Source organism: Sus scrofa, chromosome 2, assembly GCF_054392235.1.
Source record: "Sus scrofa isolate SSC_HxYL_T2T_F1_AM1 chromosome 2, Sscrofa_HxYL_maternal_Yorkshire_Landrace_v2.0, whole genome shotgun sequence".
NCBI classification, from domain to species: Eukaryota; Metazoa; Chordata; class Mammalia; order Artiodactyla; family Suidae; genus Sus; species Sus scrofa.
In genome coordinates this window covers 42,051,036-42,074,372 of record NC_139384.1, presented here as the reverse complement: position 1 = coordinate 42,074,372, position 23,337 = coordinate 42,051,036, and the positions used below count along the sequence as shown (strand labels likewise).

Genomic DNA, 23,337 nt, shown 5'->3' with positions numbered 1-23,337 from the left:
TCACTCGACATGTTTTGAATACTCATGCTGTGTTAGGCACTGTGAATTCAACAAGGAATGTAGTCTCTGACCCCAAAAGATCTGCATTTAGTAGGAGAGGCTGACATATAAATAGATAATTGTACTGTGTGTTCTGTAATAGAATTTAAATAATACAGGTTTATGTAAAAGATACCCCTAACTTGACACACACTTACTTCCTTTTCCTTGACAATCCTGCTCATATTTAAGGTTTTACCTTAGGCATTGGCTTCTTCCAGAATGCCTTCTTAATATCATATGCAATGAATTTGTGGGGAACGATTGACTAATATCAAGGACTATTTCTCTAGAATAATTGACATCAAATAACAGTTTTGAATTAAAAATCGGAAATTACGAGGAAGTAAAGCATCACGGTTTTCTTCTCCCAAAGGTCAGTAGGAATTGAGCCTGTGATATGACTTCATTCTTTTATTTGTCCACTTAATTAACAAATCTTTATTAATTTCCTGTAGTCCCTGAACATCCCAGGCTATTTCATGCCTTTGTAACTGCACGGCTGTTTTTACTAAATGTTTGGATGCCCAGGCATTGTGCTTCGGCAGTGAGGGTAGGGAAGTGAACACAGATGCAGGGAGATTGCCCTCAAGGGCCTATTGGGGTTTCCAGTTGAACAGAAGACATTGAACAAAAAAGCATTATGAATATGGTGAGTGATATTATAGGGAACACAAGGACATTGAATGGATGTATTATGATCTACTCTGCGGGCTTAGGGAAGGCTGCCCAGAGAAAGTAACATTTAAACCGAGACCTAATGAGTGACAAGGAGTAATTTAGAGAATGAGGGAAAGTATTATGGGCAGGGGCCTTAGGAGGGAGAAAACAATGCAGTGATGAATCTGCCCGCTCTAACAGTGCAATGTATAAAACAGAGTCACCCTTTTACTAAGACCAATACTATGAAAGCTGAAAGAAATACAAAAATACTATCTGTTTGAAAGTATCAGTGAGATATATTAGTATGGTATTATCAGACCAAGACTCAAAAAAGAAAACCAATGAAATGAGATTCATTTGGGACTGCTTTTGCCCTTTAGGCCCTTAGCAATTCAGAGCAAGCAGCTAAAGGAGTTGTGTAGCACTTGTGATAGCCTCACAGAGATAGGAATATAAGAATGGAGCCCTTATAAAATTCTCCAGTGCTTTGCATTGAGACCCAGAAAGATCACACCCAAGAATAGGGTAAAACGGAGGTAAATGAGCCCCTGCAAGGAGTGCAGCCCAGCTTCAGATCATCTGGGTGGCCTAAGAAATTCTCAAACCCCATTACTAGATTTAGATGACCTTGGCTTTGGCCAGCCCCCCTCCCCAGGTTTTTTTGCAGAAACAAAGATTCTTTCTAGAAGAACATTACTATAGATAGGCCTGAAGTTATTGCTACAGTTTTTCATGTATAATGTTCAGCACATAATCAAAGATAATGAGTCACACAAAAACATAAGACAACATAAATCAGGAACCAACTAAAACCGGAAATAAAAATAGAGCTCCAGATATTGTAGATATTAGATGTATCAGATGCAGACTTTAATAATTGTGCTTACTAAGAACTTGTAAATTTCAAGGACAAAGACAAAAGAACTTGTAAATTTCAAGGGAAAAAAGTTGGAAACATTTAAGAAATAATAACATAGCAGATTTGAAAAGAACCAGATACTCAAAAACTGAACTAAAAATGAGTTTAGCAGTAAATATTAAAATCCCTAGTGTAGAGAGGATTATTGAAATGGATTTTATGTCAGAAGGAAATATCCAAAAGGAAGCACAGAGAGATATCGGGATAAGGCATTGGGAAGGGGAAGAGGTATAGAGGATGCAAGAGTAAGTCATAATATATGCTTAAATGGGAGCCCCAAAGGGGAAAGGTGAGAATATTTTGTATAGTATTTGAAGAGATAATGGCTCAGGATTTCCCAAAACAGGTGAAAGACAATGAGCTTCAACTTAAGAAGCACAACATGGAATTCCCATTGTGGCTCATTGGGTTAAGAACTCACCTAGTGTTTATGAAGATGCTGGCCTTGGTTGGAGGGGTTAAGGATTTGGCTTGGCTGTGGCTGTGGCATAGGCCAGCAGCCACAGCTCCACTTCAGCCCCTAACCTGGAAACTAAAATGTGCCACAAGTGCAGCCCTAAAAAGAAAAAAAAAAGAAGCACAACATAATCTGAATAGGAATTTTTGCTTTTTAGGGCCACTCCTGAGGCATATGGAAGTTCCCAGGCTAGGGATTGAATCGGAGCTGCAGTTGCCGGCCACAGCCACACAGGATCTGAGCTGTGTCTGCGACCTGTACTGCAGCTTGCAGCAATGCCAGATCCTTAACCCACTGAGCAGGGCCAGAGATTGAACCCATCTCTTCATGAATGCTAGTCAGGTTCATAACCCCCTAGCCATAACGGGAACTCCCTGTAATAATTTTTTATATTATCCATTTCTTAGGAATATAACCAGGAAAAATGAAAACATATGTCCACACAAACACCTGTTCATGAATGTTCATAACAGCTAAAAAGTAGAAGTAATCCATGTTGTAACGCCTGAGGAATGAATAAACAAAATGTGGCATATCCATATAAAGAAATATCTGGTTATAAAACAAAGTGAAGTATGATATATGCTACAGAATGTGTGAACTTTAAAAACATTATGCCTAGTGAAAGAGTCCAGCTACAGAAAGATTCCATTTATATGACTTTCCATTTCTAGAATTTCATTTATATGAACTGTTTGGAATAGGCAAATCTATAGACAGGCAATGAGAGAAGGAGTATGGATACAGGATTTTTGGGGGGGTTGATAACTTTCTAAAATTATATTGTAGTGATGGTTGCACAATTCTAAATATACTTTTTAAATATTGAGTTATACACTTTATTTAAATGGGGTAGTTTTTATGGTATGTGAATTATATCTCAGGTGAAAAGAAGTAGTCCACACCTAGATGCATCCTACTAGAACTACAAAAACCAAGGAGAAAATCTTAAAAGACTCAGCAGAGCTTTACGTAAAGCTTTAGAATTAGCTTCAAACGAGCAGAAAGTAGACTGGTAGATGATTTCTCAGTAGGAACAACAGAGTTGGAAACACTGGAAAGATAAAGTTGGAAAGGTAAGTGAATAATGACCCCTTCAATGTGCTGAAAGAAGATAACTGCCAACCCTGGATTTTATCCAACTAAAATAACTTTTAAGAATGAAGCTGAAATAAAGGTATTTCAGTTGAACAAATAAAAAGAGAAAAAAATTTGCCCCAGGAAACCAACAACTAAAGGGTAGGTAGGTAAAGAGGAAATTATCCCAGATGGAAGGCCAGAAATGAGGAAACTAAAGAGTAACAAAAGTGGCATATATGCACATAACAGTAGTTTCACTCCTAGGTATGTACTCAGCAGCATGGAGTGCGCGTGTTCACCAAAAGACATTCTTAAAAGAATGTTCGTGAAAGTGTCAACTTACAACTACTTAATACCTGTCAACCAACAGTAGACAATAAATTGTACAGTCACACATGTCTTACAGCCATATAACACCTTGGGTAATATGCAGTAGTATAAGTGGATCTCTAAAACAGTAATAAGGAAAATTAGCCAAGCACTAAAGACTATATCACTGTGCCGAAGTGTGTAATTGAGAAAATGAATTTGTGCCCTTGGAAATAAGGATGTGGAGAGAGAGAAAGCCTTGTGCACTTTTGGTGGGAATGTAAATTGGGACAATCACTATAGAAAATGTAGCTTCCTCAAAAAATTTTTTAAAAAAGAACTACCAGGAGTTCCCGTCGTGGCACAGTGGTTAACGAATCCGACTAGGAACCATGAGGTTGCGGGTTCGGTCCCTGGCCTTGCTCAGTGGGTTAACGATCCGGCGTTGCCGTGAGCTGTGGTGTAGGTTGCAGACGCGGCTCGGATCCCGCGTTGCTGTGGCTCTGGCGTAGGCCAGTGGCTACAGCTCCGATTCAACCCCTAGCCTGGGAACCTCCATATGCCACGGGAGCGGCCCAAGAAATAGCAACAACGACAACAACAACAACAACAACAACAACAACAACAAAAAAGACAAAAAAAAAAAAAAAAAAAAAAAAAAAAACTACCATATGATCCAGCAGTTCTACTTGTGTGTATACAGCCAAAGGAAATGAAAACAGGATCTTGGAGTTCCCATTGTGGCGCAGTGGAAACGAATCCAATAGGAACCATGAGGTTGCAAGTTCAATCCCTGGTCTCGCTCGGTGGGTTAAGGATCTGACATTGCCGTGGGCTGTGGTGTAGGTCAAAGACGTGGCTGGCATCTGATGTTGCTGTGGCCTTGGCGTAGGCTGGCAGCTGTAGCTCCAGTAGGACCCCTAGCCTGGGAACCTCCATATTCCGCGTGTGTGACCCCCCCCCCAAAAAAAGAAAAGAAAACAATCTTGAAAAGGTATCTGCACTTCCATGTTCATTGCAGCATTATCACAATAGTCAAGATAGAGAAATAACCTAAGTGTCCATCAGCGGATGAATAGGTAAAGAAGATATGATGTATATGTAGCATGGAATATCATTCTGCGGTAAAAAGGAGATATTTACCAAAACCTGGGTTGACCTTGAGGCTGTTATGCTAAGTGAGATAAGTCAGAGGAAAACAAATACTGTTATCCTATCACTTGTACACAGAACCAAACTCAGAAACAGATCAGAACTAGTAAGTGAGGGATGGGAGAAATGGGGAAATGTTGGTCAAGATTACAAACTTGTAGTTATAAGTTGAATACATTGTGGGGATCCAGTGTACATCATGGTGATTGCAATTAACAATACTATTTCATAGACGAGGAAGTTGATTAAAGAGTGTATTTTAAATTTTCACACCACGAAAAAGAAATGCTAATCCTGTGATGAAGGTTAACTAACCCCATGGAGGTGGTTGTTTTCAATGTATAAGTATATCAGATCAACACACGTCACACCTTACATTACACATTGTTGTACCTCATTTATATCACAGTAAAGCTGGGGGAACATCAGGATAGTAGTTATCCTGTGGAGGTGCCCAGGATTAGCTCAGTACATGGGGGGATTACTAAGGTGCTGCAGGGTTGTACTTTTTTATCTGAGTGTGGGTTTCACAGCTGTATTCTGTTTGAAAATCCACTATGGTGTATACTTTTGTGCACTTTCATGCATGTACATTGTACTAAAAGGTTTTTTTAAGTGAAAACAGTGGTAGATCTCAATGAATGTTGAATGTATAAAATAATATCTTGTGTTTATAGCTAGGAAGAAATGTAGAGGAGTTAGGCTATGTGAGGTATCAATTTATCAAATTAGAGTACTTAGGTTTTAGATTCTTAAGAGGTGATCCCATCTGTTCTATAAAAACCAATTTAATAAGCAATTTTAGAACTACAGGGGAGCAATCTAAGTACATTTTAAAGGAATTTCAGTTATAATTTAGGAATATTTTAAATAGACCAAAAATTAATTATATTGAGTTTTTCCATAAAAGTACCTTTAAAAATATCTTTAGACCTGTGTTTCTGCTTTCCATATTGCTTGATCTGTTTCTAAACACCACTCAATTTGGTGATATCCCTTGAGAAAATACGGCACTTAATGTGTATTGTTCCCTAGAGGTATTGTGAAAGAAAGGAAAGATGCAAATTTCCTCTTGGGATAAAATTGAAAATTAATTGAAGAAAAGAAGAGTCCATAATTTAAGCTATAGTTACATTGGGAGAGTATCATAATATGTAATTTTCATTTTTGTTGATTATGTCTTCTTAGTTTAAATAGCAGTTATCACCAGCAGAGTTCATTCTCTTTATGCAGCAGCCTTGTATGGCCTGTATTTGTATTTTCATCTAGTTAGTTTATATACAATGATGTAAGCTATAATAATCATTTTTATGTCTTATCTTCGTACTCTTTCTTTACTTGTTTCACACTCATCATCAGTTAGCTTTTGAATTTCTTATTAAGATTTTGAAAGAAATACTCCCAACAAAAAATGAATTGTATTTTTGTTATACTGATTCTGCTGCATGGATTACAAGCACTCTGTCTCCATGCTTGGATAAACTCCATCAAAAGCACATTATCCTTCTACTTCTGTGGCCAGCTGCCTAATTGTATCTGCTGTAACCACACGCTGTTGGAACATGATACCAATGAAGAACAGAAATGATGAATTACTCCCTGCAGGTGATAGTGATAATGATAATTTTTAATTTCCTTCTTCCTCATAAGGTCTAGTCTGATCTTATTTCATTGGCTGCCATCCTGTTACATACACACATGATGTCCTCTTTAAAGAAATACTCATCACACCAAAATACATGAGAAAGTAATTCATTTTTATTTCTTGTCATTGTTATTCAAATGAGCATGTGTAAAATGAGCTGCATTTGCTTTTGTATGTATGGGATAAAAAAGCAAAATGTGGTTGAGCAGATTTTCAAATGATTCAATATACAAATGCTGTGGGTTATTTTCTTCCTTTTTGTGAAATCTACAAAGCAGAAACAGCTCATTCTAAAATTATATTTGAATACTTGGGAATATTTAGGATGTACAGCAAAGCTACATGCCTGTATTACTTTCTTAAGTACTTAGAAGAAATTATGAAAGATTCTCACGCAATTATAAGCATGATCAAACTACTGTACGCATGTTTTCCTTTCATTGTTTCCTTCTGTCATCCTCACTGTTGTCGTTCTTAATTACCAGTCATTCTTTCTCCTGGTCTGAGTGACTTTGTAACTAAAATTTTTCTGACTGTGGTATCATTCAGTGAAGTTTTATTTATTTAATTGTAACTTTGTCTTTGCAGATTAACCCAGTTTCTATAGGTACTTGATTTGAATGGTTATTTTCTTCCTTAGCATTTCCTTTGCCCCTGACAATAGATATATCTGTGGAACAAAAGAGAAATTTATTCTGTAGTCAGGTCTTCAGATTTGTCTGATCTTTTTCAAGCACATGTCAAGCTGTGCTCTAGTTATTTATTACCATTGCCTGTTAGTCATCACTTTCAATTTCCTCTGGTGGTTGTTTATCCTTGTATTTGAACAACTTCCACACACAGAGTGTAAGTTCATTGAAATTAACATTTAAAAGACCTAGAAATACTCTGTCAAAGTGATGGTAACAAGGTGGTGAAACTGTAATTGAAAAATAGTTGCATGTTTATATTTTACAGCAAATAAATAGTTTTGTCCCCAAATCAGCTGACATATGTTTATAATGACTTCACAAAAATAAAAACACAAATCATAGTTCAGCTAGTTTATATGACTGTGTTTAAAGTGGAAGGGTTTGTTTTTTTTCTCTCTTTTCTAATCTCTATTTTCATTTTCAAGGATCGCATATACAGAGGGAAAAAAAAAGATAGCCCTTTCCCTAAAGTGGCATTCTAGGCCTTGCCTCTGTTTGAGGGTAAATACCTATTTTAAAACCAGAAATTCCCAGAGTTCCCATTGTGGCTCTGGTTAATGAATCGTACTAGGAACCATGAGGTTGAGGGTTCGATCACTGGCCTTGGCTCAGTGGGTTAAGGATCTGGTGTTGCCGTGAGCTGTGGTGTAAGTTGCAGATGCTGTTCAGATCCCGTGGTGCTGTGTTGCTGTGGCTCTGGCGTAGCCCATTGGCTACAGCTCTGATTAGACTCCTAGCCTGGGAACCTCCATATGCCATGGGAGTGGCCCTAGAAAAGACAAAACAAAACAAAACAGAATTCCCTTTGGTTTTTCATAGCAAAGAGTCTTCCACTTTTTTGGTTAAGTGAATGCTTACTATCCATTGGCTACATAAGATTTTAAATCCAAGGTGAATTTCTTTCTGATCTCTCTTCATCCTCTGCTTAATCTTTGCTATGGAACTGATTTTGATACTGCCCTCAACCAGACATCATTAGGAAGGTAAATCTGCATGAGGAGCTGCGAATACAGTCGTGCTCTTCAAAGGGAACTGTAAAATAGATATGCCTTTCATTTTTATTTTTCTTTCTTATTTTGTTTTCAGATTTAGAAACTGTTTTTTGGTTACCTCAAACTACCCAGTATTTCTTTCACCATATTTTTGGATATCTGGGGAAGGATCAGTTTCTTTGTTGATTTTTTAAACTAAATTTCATAGACAGTTGGATTTGGGGGTTGGAAGACAGTTCTAAAATATCTTTGTATTCCCAAATATTTTTATTTTTAATTTTGCTATAAACTCTTCTATCAGCCTCCCTTCTGTGTTAAGACCTATATTTTATAATTACAATTCTACAGTGTTCTACTATATTAATATTACCAGTCTGGTTTTTAGCAGAGTTTATTTTTTATTTTATTTTATTATTATTATTATTATTTTTGGTCTTTTTGCTATTTCTTTGGGCCGCTCCCACGGCATATGGAGGTTCCCGGGCTAGGGGTCCAATCGGAGCTGTAGCCACTGGCCTACGCCAGAGCCACAGCAACGCGGGATCCGAGCCGCATCTGCAACTTACACCACAGCTCACGGCAACGCCGGATCGTTAACCCACTGAACAAGGGCAGGGACCGAACCCGCAACCTCATGGTTCCTAGTCAGATTCGTTAACTACTGCGCCACGATGGGAACCCCTATCAGAGTTTATATATCACATTTCACTTCATCTATTTTGTATATTTCAGACTCAGGTTACATTTTCTGATAATGTTATAAGAGTTTCTTTTAAACCCAAATTTGTTGTTTTCGAAAAAAGTTTTATTAGTTTACTAAGGGTTGTTTTTTCTCACCCCCCTACTTTTTGGTAACATTGAGTATATAACATGTAAAACTTAAAGAATAATTATAAAGTAACCCTTTCCCCTGAAACTCACTTACTAAATAAAATCTTTAAAAGTCTAGAGTTCCCATTGTGGGTCAGTGGGCTAAGAACCTAACATAATGTCTGTAAGGATGCAGGTTCAATCCCTGGCCTCGCTCAGTGGGTTAAGGATCCAGTGTTGCCATAAGGTGCAACGTAGGCCACAGAATGTGGCTCCGATCCAGTGTTGATGTGGCAATGGTGTAGGCATGCAGCTGTGCTCCAATTCGACCCCTAACCCAGGAACTTCTATATGCCTCAGGTGCAGTCCTGAAAAGGATGAGGTGGGGGGGAAGCCTTCTTAATGTTTTCATAAAGTTTAAATAGTTCTTATTACTATTACTGTTACTATTGTGTTTACACCTTCTCTCCTCTTAGTACTTTTTCTCAGTTTGCTTTTCCTAATCTCTTCATTGGAAAATGTTATTTTTCTAGACTTACCAATTGGGGAAAACTTGTCATTCTTTTTTTTTCAAATTCGTTTAGTACATGTTAGACACTGCCCTAACCCTTGGGGAACAGACATGAGTGATGTTTGAGAGTCGCTAAGAGAAATGATACAAAGGTAATTGTTGAATTTAATGCCTCACCATGAAATAATGTAGATTATTTAACTCAAGAATTATTAAAAATAGGAGTTCCTGTCATGGCTCAGCAGAAACAAATCTAACTATTATCCATGAGGATGCAGTTTCGATCCCTAGCCTCACTCAGTGGGTTAAGGATCTGGCGTTGCTGTGGCGCAGGCCAGCAGATACAGATCCGATTTGATCCCAGGCCTCGTATGCTGCAGTTGAGGCATGTTAAAAAAATAATAATTATTATTAAAAATAACTTTTCAGAGTCCTCACTGTGCTGTAGCAGGTTAAGAGTTTGACATTGTCTCTGCAGCAGCTTGGGTCACTGCTGAGACGCAAGTTTGAGCCCTGGTCTGGTGCAGTGGGTTAGGTATCTGGCATTGCTTCACCTGTAGCGTAGGTCACCGCTGCAGCTAGGATTTGATCCCTGGCTCAAGAACTTCCACATGCCATGGATGTGTCCAAAAAAAACTTTCACAAAAGCTATTCACATTTATAGGAAATATAAATATACACGAGCATAAAGACTGAATATTCAAAAACTGTTATCCACTTTTAATAGCTTGGTGAAATCTTTCCAGATCTATATATTCATATTTGCATAACAGAATAAGTGCCCGTAATAAATCTATATTGGTCTTTTTACCTAATAGTATATTACAACTATTTTTCCAAATCAATAAGTATTTATCTACATAATTACTTTATGTTGTGATAATTTCTGCTGTACAACAGGATGATTTGGTTATACATATACACACATCCAATTTTTTTCAAATTCTTTTCCTGTATAGATTACCACAGAATATTAGGTAAAGTTCCCTGTGCTATATACAGCAGGTCTTCATTGGCCAGTCATTCCATATACTACAGTGTGAATATGCCAGTCCTAAGCCCCCAGTCCATCCCTCCTCCCCACCTGACCCCTTATGTAACCATAAGTCTGTTTTTAAAGTCTGTGAGTCCATTTCTGTTCTGCAAGTAAGTTCACTTGTATTCTCAGATTCCACATTTAAGTGATATGATATGATGTTTGTCTTTCACTATCTGACTTAGTGTGATGACCTCTAGGTCCATCCATGTTGCTACAAATGGCATTATTTCATTCTTAATTATGGCTGAGTAATATTCCATTGTATGTATATGTACCACATCTACTTTATCCATTCCTCTGCTGATGGACATTTAGTTAGTTTCCATGTCTCGACTGTTGTAAATAGGGCTTCAGTGAATATTGGGGTGCAAGTATCTTTTCAAATTATGGTTTTCTCCAGTTATATGCCCAGGAGTGGGATTGCTGGATCATGTGGTAGTTCTGTTTTTAGTTTTTTGAGGAACCTTTGTCCTTTTTTCTATAGTGGTTGTACCAATTTACATCCCCACACACACGCACAGTGTAAGAAGTTTCCCTTTTCTCCACACTCTCTCCAGCATTTATTGTTTGTCAGTGTTTTGATGATGGGCTATTCTGGCTGGTGTAAGGTAGTACTTCATGATACTTTTGATATGCATTTCAATAATAATTAGCAGTATCGAGCATCTTTTCATGTGATTTTTGGCCATCTGTATATCTTCTTTGAAGAAGTGTCTATTTAGATCTTCTGCCCATTTTTTTCACTGGGTTGTGTTTTTTGATATTGAGCTGCATGGGTTGCTTGCATATTTTGGAGATTAATCTCTTGTCAGTCACATTATTTGCAAATATTTTCTCCCATTTTCTTTTTGTTTTATTTTTGCTTTCCTTTGCTGTGTAAAACTTTTAAGTTTAATTAGGTCTCATTTGTTTATTTTTGTTTCTTTTTTTCATTGCTTTAGAAAAAAGTATTACTGTGATTTATGTTGGAGAGCATTCTGCCTTTGTTTTCCTCTAAGGATCTTATAGTATCAAATCTTATATTTAGGTCTTTAATCCATCTTGAGTTTGTGTATGGTGTTACAGAATGTTCTGATATCATTCTTTTACATGTAGCTGTCCAGTTTTCCCAGAACCACTTATTGAAGAGACTGTCTTTTCTCCATCAACTGTCTTGCCTCCTTTGTCATAGATTAATTAACCATAGGTGCTTGAGTTTATTTCTGAGCTTTCTGTCCTGTTCCATTGATCTATATTTCTCTTTTTGTGCCAGTACCATACTGTTTTGATGACTGTGGCTTTGTAGTATAGTCTTAAGTCAGAGAACCTGATTCCTCTAGTTCCATTTTTCTTTCTCAGGATTTCTTTGGCTATTCAGGGTCTTTTGTGTTTCTATGCGTATTTTAGAGTTTATTGTTCTGTGAAAAAATGGCATTGGTAATTTAATAGAGATTGCCTTGAATCTGTAGATTGCCATGGGTAGTATAGTCATTTTGACAATATTGATTCTTCCAGTCCAAAAGCATGGTGTATCTTTCCATCCATTTGTGTCATCTTTGATTTATCAATTTCTAACAGTTTTCAGAGTACAGGTTTTTTGTCTCTTTAGATTTATTCCTGGGTATTTTATTATTTTTGATGTGATGATAAATGGGATTGTTTGCTTAATTTCTCTTTCCAGTCATTCACTGTTAGTGTATAGAAATGCAGCACATTTCTGTGTATTAATTTTGTGTCCTTCAACTTTACCAAATTCATTCATGTACTCTAACAATTTTCTGGTAGTGTTTTTAGGATGTTTTGTCATATGCAAACAGTGATAGTTTTACTTCTTCTTTTCCAAATTGATTTCCTTTTTTTCTCTGATTGCCATGGCTAAGACTTCCAAAATTGTTGAGTAGAAGTGGCAAGGGTGGACATACTTGTCTTGTTCCTGATCTTAACAGAAATTTTTTCAGCTTTTTACGTTTACGATGATGTTAGCTGTGGGTTTATCATATATGGCCTTAATTATTTTGATGTAGGTTCCCTCTGGGCCCACTTTCTGGAGGTTTTTAAAGCTTTTTCTGTATCTCTTGAGAGGATTATATTATTTTTATTCTTCAATTTGTCAGTGTGGTGTATCACACTGATTGATTTCCAGATATTGAAAGCTGTTCGCATCCCTGGGATAAATACCACTTAATCATGGTGCATGATGCTTTTAATGTATTATTGGTTTCGGTTTGCTAGTATTTTGTTGAAGATTTTTGCATCTGTAGTCATCAGTGACACTGGCCTATAATTTTCTTTTTTTGTGGTGTCTTAGTCTGGTTTTGGTATCAGGGTGATAATGGCCTAATAGAGTGAGTTTGAGAGTGTTCCTTCCTCTGCAATTTTTTGGAAGACTTTTAGAAGGATAGGTGTTAACACTTCTCTAAGTGTTTGGTAGAATTCACCTGTGTATCCATCTAGTCCCGGACTTTGTTTTAAGTTTTTTAAATCACAGTTTCAATATCAGTACTTGTGATTGTCTGTGCATCTTTTTTATTTCTTCCTGGTTTAGTCTTGGAAGATTGTACCTTTCTAAGAATTTGTCCATTTCTTCTAGGTTGTTGATTTTATTGGCATATAGTTGCTTTAGTAGTCTCTTATCCTTTCTGTTTCTATGATGTTCATTGCAACTTCTTTTTTATTTTTAATTTTATTGCTTTGACCCCCTTTTTTTTTTTTTCTTGATGAGTCTGGCTAAGGTTTATCAATACTGTTGATCTTTCAAAGAACTAGATTTTTGTTTCATTGATCTTTTGTTTTCTTCATTTCTATTTCATTTATTTCTGCTTTTATCTTTATGGTTTCTTTTCTTCTACTCATCTTGGGTTTTGTTTGTTCTTCCTCTGGTTGCTTTAGGTGTAAGGTTAGGTTATTTATTTGAGATTTTTCTTATTTTCTGAGGTAAGCATGTATTGCTATAAATTTCCCTCTTAGAACTGCTTTTGCTGCATCCCATAGGTTTTGGATTATTGTATTTTCATTTTCACTTGTCTCTAGATACTGTTTGATTTCCTCTTTGATTTCCTCGGTGACTCATTGGTTGTTTAGTAGTGTATCATTTAGTCTCCACCTGTTTGTGTTTTTTGCAGTTTTTTCCTTGTAGTTGATTTCTAGTCTTACCATGGTGGGTTGGGAAAGATGCTTGATATGATTGCAGTTTTCTTAAACTTACCAAGATTTGATTTGTCTCCTTGTTGATTTTTTTTGTCTGGATGATCCGTCCATTGCTATAAGTTGAGTTTAAGGTCCCTCACTATTACTGTATTTTTGTTGTTTTTCCTTTTATGGCTATAAGCAGTTGCCTTATATACTGAGATACTCCTATGTTGGGTGCACATATATTTGCAATTGCTATATCTTCTTGGATTGATCCTTGGATCATTATGTAATGTCCTTCTTTGTCTCTTATAACTGTCTTTATTTTAATGTCTGTTTCGTCTGAAATTAGTATTGCTACTCCTGCTTTCTTTTGATTTATGTTTACATTGAATATCTTTTTCCATCCTCTCCCTTTGTCTGTATGTGTCCCTAGAACAGAAGTGGGACTCTTGTAGACAACATATATATATATATGAGTCTTATTTTTGTATCCATTCATCTAGTCTGTGTCTTTTCATTGGAATATTTAGTTCACTTACATTTAAGGTAATTTTTGATATGTACGTTCTTATTGCCATTTTGTTCATTGTTTTGGATTTGGTTTTGTTGGTCTTTTGTCTTCCCTTCTTTTGTTCTCTCATGTGTTTTGATGACTATCTTTAGTATTATGTTTGGATTGCCTTTTCTTATTTGTGTGTGTATTTATTGTAGATTTTTTATTTGTGGTTACCATGAGGCTTGGATATAGGAGTTTATATATAAACAAGATTGTTTTAAGTTACTGGTCTCTTAATTATAAGTGCATTTCCAGTATCCTGCATTTGTACCCTCCTCTTCTCACAACTGCTAGTTTTGATATGTATTTGTGTGTGCATGATTTCCTACCTTTACTGTGTGTTTGTCTTTACTGATAACCTTCTCATTTGTAATTTTCTTGTTATTACTTGTGACCTTTTCTAGATGGAGAAGTTATAGATAGAGAAGTTCCTTTAGTATTTGTTGTAAAGATAGAGAAGTTCCTTTAGTATTTGTTGTAAAGCTGGATTGGTGGTGCTGAATTCTCTTAGCTTTTGCTTATCTGTAAAGCTTTTGATTTCTCCTTCAAATTTGAATGAGAGCCTTGCTGGGTAGAATATTCTTGGTTGTAGGGTTTTTTTCCTTTCATCACTTTAAGTGTATCATGCCACTTCTTCTGACCTGCAGAGTTTCTGCTGAAAAATCAACCAGTAACCTTATCGGGGTTCCTTTGTAAGTTGTTTCTTTTCCCTAGCTGCTTTCAGAATTTTCTCTTTGTCCTTAATTTTGGTTAGTTTGATTAATATGTCTCAAGATGTCCCTTCTTGGGTTTATTCTCTATGGTATTCGTTGTGTTTCCTGGTTGTGAGTGAGTGATTCCTTTCCCATGTTAGGGAAATTTTTAGATATTATTTCTTCAGATATTTTCTCTGGCCCTTTCTCTCTTCTCCTTCTGGTATCCCTATAATGCAAATGTTGGTGCATTTAATGTTGTCCCAGAGTTCTCTTAGATTGTCCTAATTTCTTTTCATTCTTTTTTCTTTATTCTGTATCAGTAATTTCTACCAGTCTTTCTTCCACCTCACATATTCATTCTTCTGTCTCCTGTATTCTGCTATTGCTTTCTTCTAGTGAAATTTTTGTTTTAGTTAATGTGTTGTTCATCTAAATCTTCCCTTTCTTTGTTAAACATTTCTTAAAATTTATTGATCTTTGCCCCCAGTTTTTTTCTGAGATCTTGAATCATCTTTATTATCATTACTTTAAAGTCATTTTCATGAAGGTTGCTTATCTCCATTTGACTTAGCTGTTCTTCTGGGGTTTTTGAATTGTTCTTTTTTGGGTCATATTTCTCTGCATTTTGTCTAGCTTTCTATGTGGTCTTCTTTTTGCAGACTACAAGGTTGTAGCCTCTCTTGTTTCTGGTGTCTGCCCCCTGTGGGTGAAGTTGATGCAGGTGCTTGTCCTGATGGGAGGGACTGGTGCCCAACCAGTGGTGGGTGGAGCTAAATCTTGTCCCTCTGGTGGGTGAGGGTTTGTCTCTAGGTGTGATTAGAAGTGACTGTGACACTATAAAACTCTTAGAGGGAAATATAGGCCAAACACTCTCTGACATATACGACGGCAACATCTTCTCAGATCCACCTCTTAGAGTATTGACAATAAAAAATAAACAAATGGGACCTAATCAAACTTCAAAGTTTCTGCACAGCAAAGGAAACCCTAAACAACACAAAATGGGAGAAAATCTTTGCAAATGAATCAACTGACAAGGGATTAATCTCCAAAATTTATAAACACCTTCTGCAGCTCCATCAAAAAATGGGCAGATCTAAACAGACAGTTCTCCAAAGAAGACATACAGATGGCCAAAAAACACATGAAAAGATGTTCAACATCACTCATTATTAGAGAAATGCAAATCAAAACCACTCTGAGGTACCACCTGACACCAGCCAGAATGGCCATCATCAAAAAGTCTACAAACTATAAGTGCTGGAGAGGGTATGGAGGAAAAGGAACCCTAGTACACTGTTGGTGGGATTGTAAATTTGTGCAACCACTGTGGAAAACAGTATGGAGATTCCTCAGAAAACTAAACATAGAACTACCATTTGATCCAGCAATCCCACTCCTGGGCATCTACCCAGAGAAAAACATGACTTGCAAAGACACATGTACTCCCATGTTCATTGCAGCACTGTTTACAATAGCCAAGACATGGAAACAACTTAAATGTCCATCGACAGAGGAGTGGACCATGAAGATGTGGTACATATGCACAATGGAATATTACTCAGCCATTAAAAGGACTGAAATACCAGCATTTTTAGCAACATGGATGGACCTAGAAATTATCATGCTAAGTGAAGTCAGCCATACAATGAGACACCAACATCAAATGCTTTCATTGACGTGGAATCTGAAAAAAGGACAGCCTGAACTTCTTTGCAGAACAGATGCTGACTCACAGACATTGAACAACTTATGGTCTCCGGAGGAGACAGTTTGGGGGGTGGGGGGATGTGCCTGGGCTGTGGGATGGAAATCCTATGCAATCAGATTGTTATGATCATTATACAACTGCAGGTGTGATAGATTTATTTGAGCAATTAAAAAAAAAAAAAAAAAGGAGTTCCCATCGTGGTGCAGTGGTTAACGAATCCGACTAGGAACCATGAGGTTGTGGGTTCGATCCCTGGCCTTGCTCAGTGGGTTAAGGATTTAGCTCCCATGAGCTGTGGTGTAGGTCGCAGACGCGGCTTGGATCTTGTGTTGTTGTGGCTCTGGCATAGGCTGGTGGCTACAGCTCCATTTAGACCCCTAGCCTGGGAACCTCCACATGCAACAGGAGCAGCCCTAGAAAAAGTAAAAAAAAAAAAAAAAAAGAAGTGACTGTGTTCTTAGGAGGACTTTAAAAAGCACCTGTTTGCTCATGGGTGGGGCCACGTTCCCACCCTGTTTGTTTTTTGGCCTGGTGCTTCTCAGCCTTGATAGGTGGGGCCAGATTTTACAAAAAAGACAGCCTCCAGGGGAGTTCGTGCTGATGATTATTCCCTGGGAACTCTCCCTCCAATATATTGCCCCCACAGTCAGGCACATCCTACCCCTACTTTCCCAGGAGACTCTCCAAGAGCCACAGGTCTGACCCAGATTTTTATGGAGTCCCTCTACAGGCTTAATTTTGATGGCCAAATGGTAGTCTATTATTTGTAAATTTTATGTCTTATTAATTGATCAGCTACTGTTGAAAATTTGGGCTAACATTATATCATTACAAGCGTACTTAATATTTTTCATGAAATAATTTTTGGAAGTTTTTAATTACTAGGTGAATGAGTATATACGTTATATAAAATCCTGAGTGAATGAAAGCATGAAAGTGCACAAATCGCAAGTATATTGCACAAAGTGATTATCTCTCATATACCCAGTACTTAGCTTCAGAAACAGAATATGATCAGCAACCCAGGAGCCCACCATGTCCTCTTCCAGTTTATACCCTATTACAAAGATAACTACTATCCTGACTTATAAAACTATGTTAGTTTTGTTGTTTTTGAATTTTCTTTATTTAAATTGGTTCATGTCATGTGGGCCATTTTGTATCTGACTTCTTTTTAATACAAATGTGTTTATCTTTTAACATATATTGCTTAATTTCCTTTTGAAAGGTTATTTCAGTTCATTTTCCCAATGTAAATGTTCCTTTCCCCACTAATTGTTGATACCACCATTTTAAAAAATGCTTGAAGTTCCTGCTGTAGCGTGTCTTGGGAACACTGGAGTGCAGATTCAATTCTTGGCCCAACACAGTGGGTTAAGGATCCAGCGTTGCCGCCACTGTAGCTTGGATTGCAGCTGCATCTCGGTCACAACTGCATCTCAGATCTGATCCCTGGCCCAGGAACTCCATGTGCCATGGAGTGGACAAAAAAGAAGAAGAAAAAAAAAAACTTTCCCCAACATAATAAGGGAAAATTGTTATCCAGTCGTCTTAATGTACTTATTTTTTCCTAAGTAGGTAAAATGGTTTTTTAAAAACATATTTCCTAGTCATTTGATCATTAATTTGTAGTCACTTAATGTACAAAGGACAGTGACCCTTCATTACATATAGTGCAAATATTCTCAAATCTGTTGTTCATCTTTTGATTTTGATACTAAATTTAAATTTTTCTTATATTGAGTTTCTGCTTTGCATATGATGCTCAGAAAGCCTCTTTATTTCCAAATTTTATAAATGGTTATATGTATTGGTGGGATTTTCTTTTCTCCCCCACCTACCCCTCCACCTCCTATACTGATCTTTGTATTTACATGTGCGTACATTGAAAACCCCACCAGATGATGTAATAATTTTGCTTTAAATAATGTGTTTTAAACAAATTCAGAGGAAAAAGGTAGTTTTTTATATTGACCCAACTATTTATCATTTCTGTTGTTCTTCTATTATTTTTGATGTTTCATGTTTTCTTCTAGTGTTATTGCCCATCAGCCAATAGATTCCTTATGTATATCTTCTAAAAATCCTGTTGGCAATGGATTCTTTTAATTTTCCTTGAATCAAAAATATTTTTATTTTGCTTTCATTCCTCAAGGATTTTTTCATAGATAGAGAATTTTGAAAATTTTTTTTCTGTTCCAGTGTCTTTTTCTTTTCCATCTGGAGGTCCAGTTACCTGTTTGTTAATTCCTCAGGTCCCTGAGACTCTGTATTTTATTTCAGTCCTTTCCCCTTGGTTTTTTTAATTAGATAATTTCCATTGATCTAATTTTAAATTCACTGGTTCCTTTTCCCCTCTCATCTCCTTTCTGCACTTCAGCCCAGGAGGCTTTTTTGCTTTACTTACTGTATTTTTCATTTCTAAAAATTCCATTTTGTTCTCTTTTTATAGTTTCTGTTTCTCTAGTAGTGATTCCAATCTTTTGATTCATTTCAGTGTGTTTCTATTACCTTATTGCTTTTAACTCATACTGGCATAGTTATAGTTTCTGCTTTAAGTCTTTGTCTGATGACACAGCATTTGTGTCATCTCAGCATTGGTAAATGTCTTTTCTTTTAAGAGTTGGTTATATTTTCCCAGTCTTTTTATGTTCAGTAATATTGGTTTGTATCCTGGATGTTGTGGACTCTTAGCTAATTTATAATCATGTGGACAGTGTTGATGCTTGGTGTTAACGGGCATTCAGCACAGTTAAAGTCAGAACATAAGTTCTGTCAGCAGGGTCTCCACAGACAGTGGTTGAGATCTCATTTCCATTCTTTAAGAGTTTTCTATACAATTTGGAGTCTCTCCTGTACATACACAGTTTAAGGATTCGTTTGAGACTTACACAAGTTTTTCTGTTTGACAGAATTAAAATAGTATTTTGATTCTCTCTTGGTATCCAAGTTGAAATGAAACTCAAGGTTAAATAGTGAATTTGGTTTGGACCCAATGCATATTAATACTATGGATCAGTAAAACTTCACATTCTCAATAAAAGCAGGAAAGTACACAAATTAACTTTATAGTGATTTTTCAGTAATCAGTTTCCAGTTTTTAGCACTTTTTAAGCTTTATTTAATTCCAGTTTTAAACTAGATTAAGTCAAGAGAGTCCCATTAGTGAAAGAAAAAGGAATGATGTCATTTACATTTTAAAGAAAAAGTACTGAAAGTTACGTATTTGTTTGAAAATATTAATTTCTCGTAGAGGCTTTTTTTGTACTATTACAGTAAAACTTAGAGTTACATCAAAGCTTTCTCTTCAGGTATATGCCTACACATAAGTTTTACTTGAATACTATTATTCACTTTTATTTTCAGGAAAAAAAAATGTAATACCTCAAAATTTTGTTTATTTCATCACAAAAATAATTGTAGTGCTTTTAAAATTGCTTGAACCAGTATCAGAAGAAATTAAATGACCTGGCTTTTTGTAAAAGAATTATGTTTTGGTTGTTTATTGCTGTGTAACAAACCACTCCAAAACTTATTGTCTTACGAAGTCACAATCATGTAGATTTATTTGTTCGACTTTCTTCAGTCTGGCCTGACCTTACATACTAGTTCTTTTGCTGGTCTCTCCTGGGGTTTCTCATGCTACTGCAGTTGTGCGGAGTCTTGACTAAAGCTGGAGGGTCCAAGATGGCTTAACTCACACAGTGGCATCTCAGTGGAAGGGTCTGGATGAGCAAGGCACCAAATGAGCCTTTCAGTCACCTTTCAGTGGTTCACCATGATCATTGCTCTAATTAAATACGTAGGGAATATTTGATTAGCCTTGTCACCCTTATTACTGTGCTCTTTCTATGGGGGAAAGCCAAATTATATTAATTTTATTTTTACTTGAAACACCTTTTCCAGGAAAATAATGACCTGCCATACTTTGAAGAGGTTTGTGAATAATCAGTTGTTCTGTTGTGTAATTAGTGTCATAATTATTTACATTCTTTTTTTTTTAAACAGGCAATTGCAGGCTACTTCGATATATATTTTGAGAAGAACTGCCACAACAAGGTAAGTATTATAACTTGTCTCATATGAATTAATTATATGAAATACATTGTATTTTATTTTTGTGCCCCCGAGGTGTTTAATCATAAGTATTTTGCTGTTGTAAGCAGTCGGAGCTTGTATTTGACGTAGTAGACTAATGTACCATGATATTAGAAATCTTGTACTTCATCAGATATTTTTGAACTCTATCAATGCAGGTTGTGTTCTCTACGGGCCCCCAAAGTGCCACAACACACTGGAAACAGACAGTATTTCTATTGGAAAAGCCATTCTCAGTTAAAGCAGGTAAGAAAGAAAAGGGGAGGGAGGGAATGTCTTATTCATTCATAAGTAAATCTTCACTCATTCTACAACCACTTTTTAGGTGCCCACTGTATTTGAAGCAATAGAACATGCTAAGATAAGATATTCTTAGAGTTTACCATGTACATAAATTTTAGATGGCGTATCATTTCTTTAAAGAAGTTAAAGAAATCTTTTATTTAAATCTACTTTCTGCTAGCTAAAATGCTTGTGACATTATGTAGCTCTTATTTCGAGTGCCACAAAATAATTCAAAAAATGTTTTCTTTAAGCAGTCGCTGATATTTACTAAGTTGCAAATATCATGAAAATATTTTCATTTTCATTTTCCAAGTGACTAAAGAGAAATATCACCGGTAGAAGTAAGGTGTAAATTAAAGAGAATGTCATTCAATGGTTATTATATTCATAATATATTTGTCTAAAATAAGTGAATATATATATCTGTCTAGAATGGTCTCCACTGTGTCCACCTCATCAAATCTTATGTTGTGTGTGAAGATTGACCCAGTCTTATATTCCTTTGTTTTACACCTTATCAATTGTTTGCTGATATGAACACCTGTAGTTCTTGCACACTTCACACCTTTAGCACCAAAATTAGAAATTGATTGTGGAATTTTTAAAAATTTAAAACTTGCTTGTTACACTTAAGTTTTCTTGTCCCACCTTCACTGAAAGGCTCCTGACTGTAGCAAAACTGAATGTACAACAATCTTTAGTGTGAAGATACTCAACATCAAATTGTTTCTCCAAGACGGGAGTTCCCGTTGTGGTTCAGTGAAAACAAACCCAGCCATTATCCGTGAGGGTGTGGGTTCCATCCCTGGCCTCGCTCACTGGTTAAGGATCCGGCATTGCAGTGTAGGTCACAGATGTGCCTTGGATCTGGCGTGGCTGTGGCCTGGGAACTTCCATATGCCGCAAGCGCAGCCCTAAAAAGAAGAAAAAAAATTGTTTCTCAAGAGTAAAATTGAGCCAAAAAGAGTTGCAGAATGACTCCTACAATATATATGATTTATATGAAGTTTAAAAACATGTAAAACAACTGTGTACGCACACACATAGAGTAAAAGTAAGAAATAACACTTAGAATGATAACCACTGAATTCATCATAGTGATTACTTCTAGGAAAGAATAGAAATAGGATCAAGGAAGGCTACACAAGGGGGGTAGTGCTATATTTCTGAGCTGTTTCTTTTAAAAACTGAAGGAACTATGGCAGAATGTTAACATTCAACACAGTTGAGTGATGGTTATTATATCATTCTCTGTATGTTTAAGATATTTCATAAAATTTCATAAAATCATTTTGACTTCACTGTTGAGGCATAAAGGAATTTAAGAGATGCAAATAAGTCCTATAAGAGTAAAGCTGCACCTCATTTTCATTTTTTCACTTTGATGTTGCAGTGCTATAGCAATAAAACCTTGATGTTGTCATTTTCTCTTTCTCTAAAAAGCTTGAGCACAGCAAAACTGAAATGAAGCAAACACATCCTCATTTATTGGTTTGTTTTGTTTTTGTGTAGCCCTGGTGTTTGGGTTGATTTTTGGAAATTTTAAAACAGTGGGTTTTTTCACTGTAACCATTTTATTGTCTTAATGCTAGAGTTTTAAAGGAAGTACTTAATCTTTTTTGGTCTTTTTGTCTTTTTAGGGCCGAATCCACAGCATATGGAGGTTCCCAGGCTAGGAGTCCAATGGGAGCTGTAGCCACCGGCCTACATCACAGCCACAGCAATGAGGGATCTGAGCTGCATCTACAACTATACCGCAGTTCACGGCAATGCCGGATCCTTAACTCACTAAGCTAAAGCCAGGGGTTCAAACCCGCATCCTCATGGATTCTAGTCAGGTTCGTTACCACTGAGCCACAAGGGGAACTCCCCTAGTGAAATTTTGAAATCTGAACTCTTCGCTAGCCAGTAATCCTTAGAGTAATTGATTTGATTTTTTCAGAATACCATGAAGAAGGTGAATGATTCTAATGTTGCCCTTTGGTATCGTCTACATTCTATATTTGTTTCTTTTTTTTTTTAATTAAATTATAGTTGATTTACAGTGTTGTGCCAATTTATGCTGTAAAGTGACTCTATCGTACTTACATATGTTCTTTTTTTGTTTTATTTTCCATCATGGTCTAGCCCAGAAGATTGAATATAGCTGTCTGCCCTATACGGTAGAGCTTTGTTGTTGATCCATTCTAAATGCAATATAGTTTGCATCTGCTAACCCTAGACTCCCATTCTGTCCCACTCCCTCCCCCCTCCCCAACATTCTGTATTCCTTTCATTGCCATTGTGTAAGTACTTGTATGTAAATAATAAGGCCAGGGCATCACAAAATAGTAGGCTCCCCTAAAATAGCACAACGTGAGGAAAGCTTGAAAGGGGAATTTCAGAGTGAGGAAAATGTGATTATTCTCAGTTATGAGAACTTTTTTTTTTTTTTTTAACCCTGCTAATAAGCTTCTGGCAGTGGTCCTGATGAATGGAAGCCAGAAGTTGTGGGGCCAAGTACTGAAGTGGACAGACTAGTCAGTAAAAGATCTGTCGAGATCTAGATATGCCTGTCTAGATATGATTTAGAG

At 36.5% G+C, this 23,337-nt stretch overlaps 1 protein-coding gene across 5 annotated transcripts in view; it reads left to right on the top strand.

Annotated features, from left to right (window-relative positions):
* PRMT3 (protein arginine methyltransferase 3) overlaps positions 1–23,337 on the top strand; it is a 138,983-nt gene that overhangs the window by 100,145 nt on the left and 15,501 nt on the right. For 4 of the 5 annotated variants that reach the window (XM_085011750.1, XM_085011748.1, XM_085011749.1 and 1 more), the window contains 2 exons: positions 20,390–20,440; positions 20,638–20,725. In XM_085011750.1, the coding sequence (XP_084867876.1) occupies positions 20,390–20,440; positions 20,638–20,725 (139 nt within the window). Of the gene's footprint in view, positions 1–20,389; positions 20,441–20,637; positions 22,406–23,337 lie in introns of all 5 variants that reach the window. The other variant, XR_014837186.1, reaches the window with a different exon arrangement.